This window comes from Mandrillus leucophaeus, unplaced genomic scaffold (genome assembly GCF_000951045.1).
Source record: "Mandrillus leucophaeus isolate KB7577 unplaced genomic scaffold, Mleu.le_1.0 Scaffold159, whole genome shotgun sequence".
NCBI lineage: Eukaryota > Metazoa > Chordata > Mammalia > Primates > Cercopithecidae > Mandrillus > Mandrillus leucophaeus.
Genome location: NW_012101576.1, coordinates 1046169 through 1058611, shown reverse-complemented (window position 1 = coordinate 1058611; position 12443 = coordinate 1046169). Strand labels below are relative to the sequence as shown.

Genomic DNA, 12443 nt, shown 5'->3' with positions numbered 1-12443 from the left:
AATTCACATTGTCCCAGTTTTTTTTTTAAGTCTCTACATCCCACTTCTGGGTGACTTAGAATGATATATTTTTCCTTTTAAAATTTAATATTTTCTAAACTTTTATTGAAAGTAGTATACATACTAAAGTCTATGTCTATATTTCAAAGCACAGTAAGATATTTGAATGGATTCCTTTTTTTTTTTTTTTTTCTTGAGATGGAGTCTTGCTCTGTCTCCAGGCTGGAGTGCAGTGGCATGATCTCGGCTCACTGCAATCTCCACCTCCCTGGTTCAAGTGATTCTCCTGCCTCAGTCTCCTGAGTAACTGGGACTACAGGCACGCATCACCACACCCAGCTAATTTCTGTATTTTTAGTAGAGATGGGGTTTCATCATGTTGTCCTGGATGGCCTCAGTCTCTTGACTTCGTGATCTGCCCACCTCAGCCTCCCAAAATGCTGGGATTACAGATGTGAGCCACCATGCCCGGCCGAATGGATTCCTTTTAACCTTCCTTTCTGGATGTCTACCTACTGCCTTCAGGGTAGCTTACCAGTCCTTTGTCCTGGAGGCACATCATCAGTGTGCACACATCTCCTGTTGCCTGATGATTCACCAACATCACTGCTTCATCTTTTGAAACTGCTTTAATATCTTCTCCCCATTCCATCACTGTAAGAATAAAAAGTTTCAAAGCTGTCATTTTAAAGATTTTTATAATATCACAAACCTTATATTAGAAAAACTGATGTATATTAATGATATGTCACCTAGTTAAAACATCCAAAAGTTTACAACTAAGTTTATTTCCTATGCAAATCAGAATGTTAATATAACTTTTATAGAGCCCCCAAATATACATTAAAATATAAAATGATCTTTCTTTCTTTCTCTCTCTCTCTCTCTTTCTTTCTTTCTTTCTTTCCTTACTTATTTTTGAGACAGTCTAGCTCTGGCACCCAGGCTGGAGTGTAGTGGTGCGATCTTGGTTCACTGTAACCTCCACCTCCCAGGTTCAAGCAATTCTCCTGCCTCAGCCTCCAAGTAGCTGGGATTACAGGTGCACACCACCACGCCCAGCTAATTTTTGTATTTTTAGTAGAGACGGGGTTTCACCATGTTGGCCAGGCTGGTCTCAAACTCTTGACCTCAAGTGATCCACCTGCCTTGGCCTCCCAAAGCGCTGAGATTACAGGCATGAGCCACCATGCCCAGCTATGGTCATACCTTTGATCTAGAAGTTCTATTTCCTAGAATTTATCCTACAGAAACTTTTGTTCAAATAAGCAAAGATATATGTATAAAGAATGTTTATCACAACTTAAATGTTCACCAACAAGGGCATGGACAAGAAAATTATGATGTAATAGGAGAGTATAAACCCATTAAAATAATGGAGGATACCTCTTATTCACTAACCCAAAAAAGACATATTATCAACTAAACAATGCCAAATCACAAAACAGTAAATATAGCATGATCCCATCTTTTTAAAGCAGGAATACCATCTATGTGTTGTTCAATGCACTGAAAAAAGTCTAGAAAAACAAATTTCAAACTGTTAATACTGATCATCAATGACAGGTGGTTCCCAACCCTTCAGATTCTATTTTTATAAGAAAATATTCAGACATAATAATACATACTTTCACCTTAAAAAAAGAAAACTAATAAAAATGCCAAATTATTTGAAGTTATCAGATGAAAAGTCACTGCACCAAAATCCATCGGTACATTCTAAGGGAAACATTGGTATTTCTATGTAGTTATGCCTCATTTCGTTTTTTATTTATTTTTAATTTTTTTGAGACAGGATCTTGCTCTGTTACCTTGGCTGGAGTGCAATGGTGCAATCACGGCTCACTGCAGCTTCAAGCTCCCTGGGCTCAGTGACCCTCCTACCTCAGCCTCCTGAGTAGCTGGGACTACAGGTGTGTGTCACCACGTCCAGCTAATTTTTGTATTTTTTTTGTAGACACAGGGTTTTGACATGTTGCCCAGGCTGATCTCAAACTTCTGGGCTCAAGCAATCTACCAGCCTCAGCCTCTCAAGGTATTGGCATTACAAGCATGAGCCACCACACTCGGCCACCTCATTTTGCAGTAAATTTATTTCAAGCCTCAGTTTTCAAACATCAGAATTCTGCAAAGAAGCTTCTAGCATTTTTTGATATGAATTACCAAAGGTCGATTCTATATTAGTATTCACTTTTACCCTATCTTTATCTCACTCACTGCTATAAGGAAAGAAGTCAAGCCACCTGTGTGTAAAAGCTCTGGATGAAATAGGGATAGGGAGACCTATTTAGAGCCAATTTTGCACTATATTTCAAAATTAACAAATGCACAAACCTTTTTACCTAGGAATTCTACTTCTAGAAATGCATCCTACAGATACACTCATTTATGTGCAAAATGACATGTACACAAGGCTACTCACTGCAGCTTTGATTGTAAAAGCAAAGATGAAAACAACTAGAAAGAGAGGCTAACTCAAATTCATAGAAACAGTAGAACGGTGGTTGCCAGGGGCTCGGGGAGGGGGAAATTGTTGTTTAATGAGTACAGTGTTTCAGTTTTACAAGATGAAAAAGTTTTAGATATTGGTTTCACAACAATGTGAATATACTTAACAAGACTGAAAAATTAAGTACATTTGAAAAATTAAGATGAATTTTTAAAATTCAGGTGAATTTCATGTTAGCATATTTTACCACAATTAAAAACATTTTTAAGGGAGACCAGCTAAGTAAATTATATCTATGAAATGGAATATTATGCAAACATAGCACTTATGTACTAATATGAAATGATATACTTTAAGTAATAAAAGCAAAGTGTAGAATAGGATGAGGGATGCCATTAGTCGTGGTTTTTTTGTTTTGTTTTTGAGATGGAGTGTTGCTCTTATTGCCCAGGCTGGAGTGCAATGGCGTGATCTCGGCTCACCGCAACATCCAACTCCTGGGTTCAAGCAATTCTCCTGCCTCAGCCTCCCGTCTAGCTGGGATTATAGGCATGCGCCACCATGCCCAGTTAATTTTGTAGTTTTAGTAGAGACGGGGTTTTTGTTGGTCAGGCTGGTCTCGAACTCCCAACCTCAGGTGATCCACCCACCTCGGCCTCCCAAAGTGCTGGGACTACCGGCCTGAGCCACCACACCCAGCCTAGTTATGTTTTTAAAAAGGACAGAGAATATACTAACCAAATGAAAACTCCCCATATGCCCCTCTTGACAACCCTCCAATGGAGACACACGGACATACGAACACACAAACACACACACACATGCACAACATTCTTTCATTAATACATTCTTCATTCAATAAATCAGCATCAGGCACGGTTAGGTATTGTGGATATAAAATAAATAAAAACATTTCAAGTATTATTCTAAAGTGAACAGCAGTTAAAACTCAAGAAAGACTAGCTTGGTTCTATAAATAGCGGGTAATGTGGAAAGTTTTCTGGCTCTCCATCTGTATTAATAGATGTCTCATAACCAAATAGTCCTTTAACACAGTCTGTGCTGCATGAGTGGAAAATACTAGATACCTAGGCCCATGCAGTGGGAAGACATATATGTCAATATAACTGCAAATAAGAATAAGATTTTACATAAAATACATCTTATCTGTTTGCTTTATATAAAGCAGATAAATCTAGTAAGTGTGACTGGTTTAAATATGAAAATGTAAATTGAATTTGGATCTCTCTGTACTGGGTTGAACAGTATACTCTAAAAATTCATGTCTACCCAGAATCTGTGAATCAAGATGAGGTCATACTGGATTAGGGTGGGACCTAAACCTAAATCCAGTAAGACTGGAGTCCTTATAAGAAGAGGAAAATGTGGTCAGAGAGACACACAGGGAGACCACCATGTGATGACAGAGGCAGAGATTGAAGTGACGCACCTACAAGCCGAGGGACACCAAGGATGGTGGACAACCACCAGAAGAAGCTGGAAGAGGCAAGGGAGGAGCCTCCCCAAGAGTCTTTCGAGAGAGCATGGCCCTGCTGACACCTTGATTTCAAGACTTCTAACTTCCAGAACTGTGAAAGAATAAATATCTGCTGTAAAATCCAGTTTGTGGTAATTTGTTATGGCAGCCCTAAGGAATTAATATAATCCCTCCCTCAATTTTTCCCATCCTCTCTTTCCCCTTTCCATTCTATTTTCCCCAAAATTATAGTCTTTCTTTTCTTATCAAGTATAGGAAAAGAATTGCATTATACTTTTAATACTGAGAACATTATATATAATCTAACATTAGGTATTATAAATGGTTTTTAATGTTCACTTTTAAATACTTTCAGAAATTATACTTTAAAGTATAATTATTAAGAGTTAATCCACTACATGTTTTATCTCTCAACCAGAACTTAGTCAAAATTTATTTTCAGACCAAATGTCAGTTTACCAAGACTCACATAGCATGCTAAATCAAAAAAGTGAAGGTGGTCAGGTGTGGTGGCTCATGCCTGTAATCCCAGCACTTTAGGAGGCCAAGGTGGGTGGATCACTTGAGGTCAGGAGTTCAGGACCAGCCTGGCCAACATGATGAAACTCTGTCTCTACTAAAAAATACAAAAATTAGCAGGTGTGGTGGCATATGTCTGTAATCACAGCTACTTGGGAGGCTGAGGCACAAGAATTGTTTGAACCTGGGAGGCAAAGGTTACAGTGAGCCGAGATTGAGCCACTGCACTCCAGCCTGGATGACAAAGTGAGACTCTGTCTCGAAAAACAAAACAAAACAAAACAAAATGAAGGTACTTAGATCAACTCTTCTTTTTTTTTCTTTCTTTCTGTGTTTTTTTTTTTTTTTTTTTTTTTTTTTTTTTAAGTCAGGAACTCCTGGGCTCAAGCAATCCTCCTGTCTCAGCCTCCCAAAGTGCTGGGATGACAAGCATGAGCCACCACACCCAGTTTGGATCAACGTTTTACTAAGAAATTATCCTGAGGTAGCAATAAGGTCATGTTGAATTTTATAATAATCCTAATTTTATTCAATAACAAATTTAATTTCCAATATATATGGTATTCTTTTAGAGCATCATTTAAGGACAACTGTTAGAAAGTTAAATCACCAACAAAATCAAGATTAAAATGAGCAATTTATTACACAGATGAAGTAGTTATGCTCCTCAGATTATGCCCTGCTATCCCAGGACCAGTAAATAGAGTAATAAAGCTAATATCTTAACCAAGGGATAGAAAAGAAGCTATGGATGCCTGCCAGTTCTTACACTGCACTTGACTGGAAGAACAAAAATATTCTAACACGCTGCTCTATGAAATGAATTCTCAAAAAAGAATTGGGTCAGGTCTACTACTTCCAAAGGGAAAAAGGACAACTGAATAAAAACTGGAGGAAAAATTTTCTAATTGTAATAAATTTTAAAATTGTTATTGAAAACCAAAGCTAAGGGTTATCATCTACTACATACACACACAACACATGCACACACACACACACACTCTCTAACATGTATATCAATATACTTTTCCCAAAAGTTACAGATTAGAATTAATCTGGACAGTTCACATCTCAAAAAGAAAATAGAAACAACAACCCATCAAAAACTCCTTAAAACAGTGACACTAAAGCCATTTATACTGGCCCACAAAACAGAATTAACGGAGAGAAGAAAGGTTGCTTATTATGCCCACAAGCTGATGCAACAAACTATTCTATCCTTCTGTGCCTTCATTTTCTCACTTATGAAACAATATCATTAATGCTACTTAAACTTGTTGCAAAAATGAAGGAGATCTAATTGATAGTACCATAGAGATCCTGAGCAATGGGACTAAAGTCACTTTTGGAATCACTAGTAACTAAAAGAGCCCTATGCCTACTGTGTCATACGAAAATCAGTCTAATAGTAAAGATTAAAGAGCCAGCTGGGCACGGTGCCTCATACCTGTAATCCCAGCACTCTGGGAGGCTGAGGCAGGAGGACCCCTTGAGGCCAGGAGTTCAAGACCAGTCTGGGCAACAAAGTGAGAATCTGTCTCTATAAAAAAAATTAAAAATTAGCTGGGTGTGGTAGCATGTACCTGTGGTCCTAGCTACTCTAGAGACCACAGGGACCTAAGGCAGAGGATCTCTTGGGCTCAGAAGCTCAAGGCTGTAGTGAGCTGTGATCATGCCACTACACTCCAGTCTGGGTGACATATATAGGCACTCTCTCTAAAAACAAACACACAAACAAACAACAACAACAACAACAAAAATAAGAAATTAGAGAGTCAAAATAATCATAAGTGAATTTCACATAGCTGGAGAACTGTGGCTTTCAGCAGTTCAGGTTTGAGGCAGACCGGATTAGATTCATCCGAGGGAGGGTGTTAATTAAGAGTGGCCATGAGAGAGTGGCTTAAAGTACTGATTAATAGAGGAGAGACTGGTGAGGGAAAGAAGCCTTGCAAACAAACAGCTGACTACCTAGAAAAGAGATGGAGGGAGGGCAATCGTACATAGAGATGCTAATGTCATCCCTTTCTCCACAACATTCTAGTCAAGCTTCCCAAGGGAAGGCCCAGACTTTTGAAAATCCTTCTAATACATATCTCTAAGTAAGAACCACTGGAATTGAAGTGCTGATGTTTAATTTTATTTTTTTTTAAAGCAAGTACATTGCATACACTAGGAAGTCATGGTCAGTATCCCTTTGGCACTTAAATTTTAAGAGGTTAAAATTTGAGAGGGCAAGGCTCAAGAGGTAGCTTTTGGAGGGGTTACATAACTAAAATACTAATAGTAGCAGATATTATTAAACAGATGTATAAGTAATAATCTCAATAGCTAACATTTATGGAATGTTTATTATGTGCCATGCACTAGAATTAGTAATAGAAAATAATTTACATTATTTTCTGATTTAATCTTCACAAAATTCCAAATGTACAGATAGTATCATCCCCAATATGCAAATGAAGAAAATGAGACACAAAAGGTTAAGCACTGTTTTCAAACTTATACAGTTAGGAAGTAGGGGAACCTACTCCTAACCACAATATCATATCATCACTGCTGACATGCTTCATGTCAAAAAATGTTAAGGCCAGCAACTCGGATAAACTGCACTTGCAGCCCCTAAAGTTGCCCATGATTATGCCAGGAAATAGGGTGGACAAGCCAAGTCCCAAAATCCTCAACAAATAAGGATGGTGGATGGCAACAACAAGGAGGGGTAGAGAGGTATATAGCCAAATAATCAAGTATTTTTTTCAGTGACAGCTGAATAATAACCAAGTCTAAAGGGGCAAGGTATCTAAGAAAAAAAATCAACATTGTCTTTGGGCCCAGATGGGATTATCTTAAATATAATATGCTTGATACAGAACTGGCTCTTTTCCCTAGTCTTCCCCATCTTAGCAAAGAACACTGCTGTTCACCCAGTTATCTGAAGATGAAATCTAAGACTATCTTCATTCCTCCCTTTCCTTAATCTTCCACATTCAATCCATCTCTAAGTCCAGTGGCCTCTGCCTTCAAAATACATTAGGATCCTCTATTTTTCTTCTTCTTACTACTACCATTTATTATTATTATTATTATTATTATTATTATTATTATTATTGAGACAGTCTCACTCTGTTGCCCAGGCTGGAGTGCAGTGGCACAATCTCAGCTCACTGCAACCTCTACCTCCCAAGTTTAAACAATTCTCCCACCTCAGCCTCCCGAGTAGCTGGAACTACAGGTGTGCGTCACCACATCTGGCTAATTTTTTTTTTTTTTTTGTATTTTAGTAGAGATAAGGTTTCATCATCTTGGACAGGCTGGTCTTGGTGATCCACCCACCTTAGCCTCCAAAGTGCTGGGATTACAGGCATAAGCCACCATGCCTGGCCCTCTCTACTACTACCATTCTAATCCAAGCCACCAATAGCTCTTGCCTGGACTTCTGCAATGACTTCCTAACTAGTCTTCTTGCTTCCACTCTGCCTACCTATGTAAAAGAAATCTTTAGAATTCTAATTTCAAATATCATTAAAATCAGAAACACCACTGTCAAGCATGAATTAGGGAACAGCAGGAAAGTCAAAGATAATACCTGGGAATTAACTTTCACTGGCATTAAGATTTGGTTTAAGTTAAACTTGTACTGTTTTCAAAAGGGGAGCTAGTGGCATTTTGGGTGAAGCAATTCTTCTTCCTACAGCTCACCAGTATTGCAAAACTTTCAGCTTGCCTGGCCAATAGTCTGTTACAATCCAAAAGGTAATTCCAAACATCCTGACTCCACCCCAATCTCCTTTGAGAAGAACTAAGTTAAAATTATGTCAATACAAGCCTGTGGTAAAATCAGGGTGAGGTTAAATAACAAGTTAGAATCATCCTGACAACATTAGGACTAAATAAACATGTGTTTACTGCCAACAAAGATCCATCTCTATGATTCCCTCCCCTTCACCCACTAAGCTCCCAGGATATGGCAGCCAAGAGTTTGGAACAATCTCCTCTAGGAAATCTATCACCTCAAGAGGAAAGACCTAAAAATATTGACATTTGGGGTTCCCCAGTGAAATATTCCAATAAGATCACCCTACAATGAGGCTCAATGTTGATAAGCCACAGCCACTTGCTTGGCTACAAATCAACATTTTAATCCCTTACTCTTAAAACAAGAACAGACAGCTGAAGGGGATGAGAAAAGCAGATGTGTGAAGGGCTCTATGTCATCCCCACTTCTGGCTTGAAATAGGGCATACACTCCCCATGCGAAAGTTACCCTCCTGATACTAGGAAGAAAAGAATATTTTTATCACCACGAATGGGGAGTCAACACGGGGATGAGTCTGCATAGCAAACCATATTAAAATAATGCTTTCCTTCCATTAGTTTCCCCCATGTAGTTCCTAGTCACTTTCCTACAATTTGCCACCCTTAGAAGCTCAAACCTGTTTCCTTCATCCAGTCATTTCTCTTCAATTTATTACCCTTTGTTAAAATGGATATAAAGCCAGGCTTGGTGATTCACACCTGTAATCCCAGCACTAAGGCTGACGTGGGAGGACTGCTTGAGTCTAGGAGTTCAAGATCAGCATGGGCAACAAAGCAAGACCTCATCTCCACAAAAAAAAATTTAAAAAGAAATTAACTGGGCATGCTGATGCATGCTTATAGTCCTAGCTACTTGGGAGGGTGAGAGGGGATGATCACTTGAGTCCAGAAGTTTGAGGCTACAGTGAGTTATAATCACGCCACTGCACCCCAGCCTGGGAGACAGAGTGAGACCCTGTCTCTTAAAAAAAGAAGAAGAGAAGAAAAGAGAAAAAAAGAAAAGAGAGAAAAGAAAAGAAAAGGCATGGTGGCTCACTCCTGTAATCCCAGCACTTTGGGAGGCTGAGGAGGGCGAATCACTTGAGGTCAGGAGTTCAAGATCAGTCTGACCAACATGGTGAAACCCCATGTCTACTAAAAAAATTTTTTTTTAAATTAGCCAGGCATGGTGGCACACACCTGTAGTTCCAGCTACTCGGGATTGGGAGGCTGAGGAGGGCGAATCACTTGAGGTCAGGAGTTCAAGATCAGTCTGACCAACATGGTGAAACCCCATGTCTACTAAAAAAATTTTTTTTTAAATTAGCCAGGCATGGTGGCACACACCTGTAGTTCCAGCTACTCGGGAAGCTAAGGCAGAAGGACTGCTTGAACCTGGGAGGTGGAGGTTGCAGTGAGCCAAGATTGCACCACTGCACTCCAGCCTGGGTAACAGAGTGAGACTCTATCCAAAAAAGAAACGGAAGGAAGGAAGGAAGGAGGGAAGGAAGGAAGGAAGGAAGGAAGGAAGGAAGGAAGGGGTATATAAAATCCTGAATCTAAATGCTTCTTTGGAGTTTTCACTTCTTTTCTATGAAGCCCCCTGTGCCACATAAAAAATGCTAACATCAAATAAAATGTGTATCCTTTTCTCTTGTCAATCTGTCTTTTGTTAGCCTAATTAGGCTAACAAAACAAGCCATAGCTGCGAAACCTGAGAGCAAAGGAAACGTTTTTCCTTACCTACATAGTCATGTATTGCCAGAGACCTGAAAAAGGTTAACGTGAAAGAGAACAAAGCAAACAGAAAAATAAAGAATCTGAGGAAACAGGCATTACACAAAAAAGAAAACTTCAAGACACCAGCATTAATGTCTATATTGAGGTAAGGGATGAGATGATGATAATAACCATGAGACAAGAATAAGAAAAAAAAGGACCTGCTGGAAATTAACATAATTGTAAAAATAAAAGTCTCAATAGAAAAACCGAGAGATAAAGTTGAGATAATCTTCCAAACAGGAGATTTAAAAACAAGATGAAAAACGAGAAAAGACTTGAACATTAGAAGACAATTCCACAAAATCCAGCCTTCAAATAACAAGAGTTCCAGAAAAAAGAACAGAGAAAAAGAAATCAAAGATGTAGTTAAAGAGCATTTGAGGGTGTGGATTTCCACTCTGACATGGGACATCAAATAGCTAGCACAGTGGATAAAAACAGACCTATACCAAGACATACATCCCCATGAAATTTCAAAACAATAAATAAAAAGAGAAGATCCAATAAACCGTCAGAAAGGAAAAAGAAGACACATATAAGGATAAGGAATCAGATTAACCTGGAATTTCTCAATAGCTACTGAAAGCAAAAAATATTGTAGAGATTATTATTAAAATAATAATGACTTCAAAATCCTGGAGAAACGTAGTGAGTTATTTCAATTGATTGTTCACAAAGACTGAACTTGTTCTCCTCACTACGGCACTTGACTTGGGGGAAGAAAAAAAGGGAAAAAAAAAATCCCAAAGAAAAACTACTTTCAACCTAGAATTCTCCACCCAGCAAAATAATCAATCAGGTGCAAGCAAAGAAAAATATTTTCAAGTGTGTGACATTTTGAAAAATTAACCTCTTGCTCTCATGAAGATATTGGATGATGTGCTTCCCTAAAATGAGAAATAAACCAAGAAAGAGAAAGACATGTGAAAAAAAAATTGGGAATACAACCAAGGAGAGAGGATGATAGGGAAGAAAGATAATCAGGATGTCGGCTGTATACCAGACTTAGTGGATAACCAGTCCAAACTGGAGCAAGTTAGGCATTTCCCAAACAGACTTTCCAAAAAAGATGAAATTGGCAGAGAAGCATCTGAATGACTTGAAAGGAGATCTAAAAATGAAAAGGACTTGGGGGTGAATTAGTGATTATTTCATACCAAAGTAAGCAAAAGAAACAAAAATTATTAAATCTAGGAACAACTCTGTGCAAGAAAGTAAAAGTAAACAGTTTTATACATAGCTCAGCTCTGAGTAGATTTACATATTCACAATAAAGAAAAACTCCAAATACTGACACTACCAAAATTACAATAAAATTCAAATACAAACTAGAAAATGCGTTTATTTTTCAGTTTCTTTGCTTTTCTTTCTTTCTTTCTTTTTTTTTTTTTTGGACACAGTCTTGCTCTGTCACCTAGACTGGCGTGCAGTGGCGCAATCTTGGCTCACTGCAGCCTCCACCTCCCAGGTTCAAACAATTCTCCTACCACAGTCTCAAGTAGCTGGGACCGCCAGCATGCATGATGAAATACAGCTAATGTTTGTATTTTTAGTAGAGACAGGGTTTTGCCATGTTGGCCATGTTGGTCTCAAACTCCTGATCCCAGGTGATTTGCCTGCCTCGGCCTCCCAAAGTTCTGGGATTACAGGCGTGAGCCACCATACCCAGCCCTCAAAATTGGCTTATTTTTATTTTTATTTTTGAGGGTGGGTCTTGCTCTGCTACTCAGGTTAGAGTGCAGTGGCACAATCAAAGCTCACTGCAGCCTCAACCTGCTGAGCTCAAGTGATCCTCCTGCCTCAGCCTCCGCCACCATGCCCTGCTAATTTTTTTTTACTTTTGTAGAGACGGGGTCTCGCTTTGCTGCCCACACTGGTCTCAGATTCCTGGGCTCAAGCGATCCTCCCACCTTGTGCTCCCACAATATTGGGATTACAGGTGTGAGCCACCATGCCCGACAAAAATTTATTTTTAAAACATTATTTTAAATAGGTTTCTAAAAAGATAAGGCTTTCTGAATATTAAAACAACATATATTCATTGTAGTAAATCAGAATACTGAAAAACACAAGGCAGAAAATTACCCCAAATCTCACTATCCAGGGATAAGAAAACACTACTAAAATTTTATACTATATCTTCCAGTTATTTTTCTCTGCATATATGTATACTTTTTAAAATCAAAAATGAATGATTCTTAAATTCTGGTTTATACAACTTGAAATTCAATATAGCATACAAAATTAGCTGTCATTATTCTCCCACAATATGATTTTTAATGGCCACATAATAATTTATTACATGTAAGTGCACAGATTAGTTAGTTCTCTAATGTTGGCTACTGGCTATTGATTATAGTAAAATGCTAGACCAGTAAGTATACAAATCAAAGAACTAAT

The 12443-nt window shown here is 38.4% G+C and overlaps 1 protein-coding gene across 1 annotated transcript in view; it reads right to left on the bottom strand.

Annotated features, from left to right (window-relative positions):
• The window catches only part of LPGAT1 (lysophosphatidylglycerol acyltransferase 1), a 96031-nt gene that overhangs the window by 51956 nt on the left and 31632 nt on the right, over nucleotides 1-12443 (bottom strand). Inside the window, exon 3 of the mRNA XM_011975789.1 lies at nucleotides 536-654. Coding sequence (XP_011831179.1) covers nucleotides 536-654 — 119 coding nt within the window. The remainder of the gene's footprint in view (nucleotides 1-535; nucleotides 655-12443) is intronic.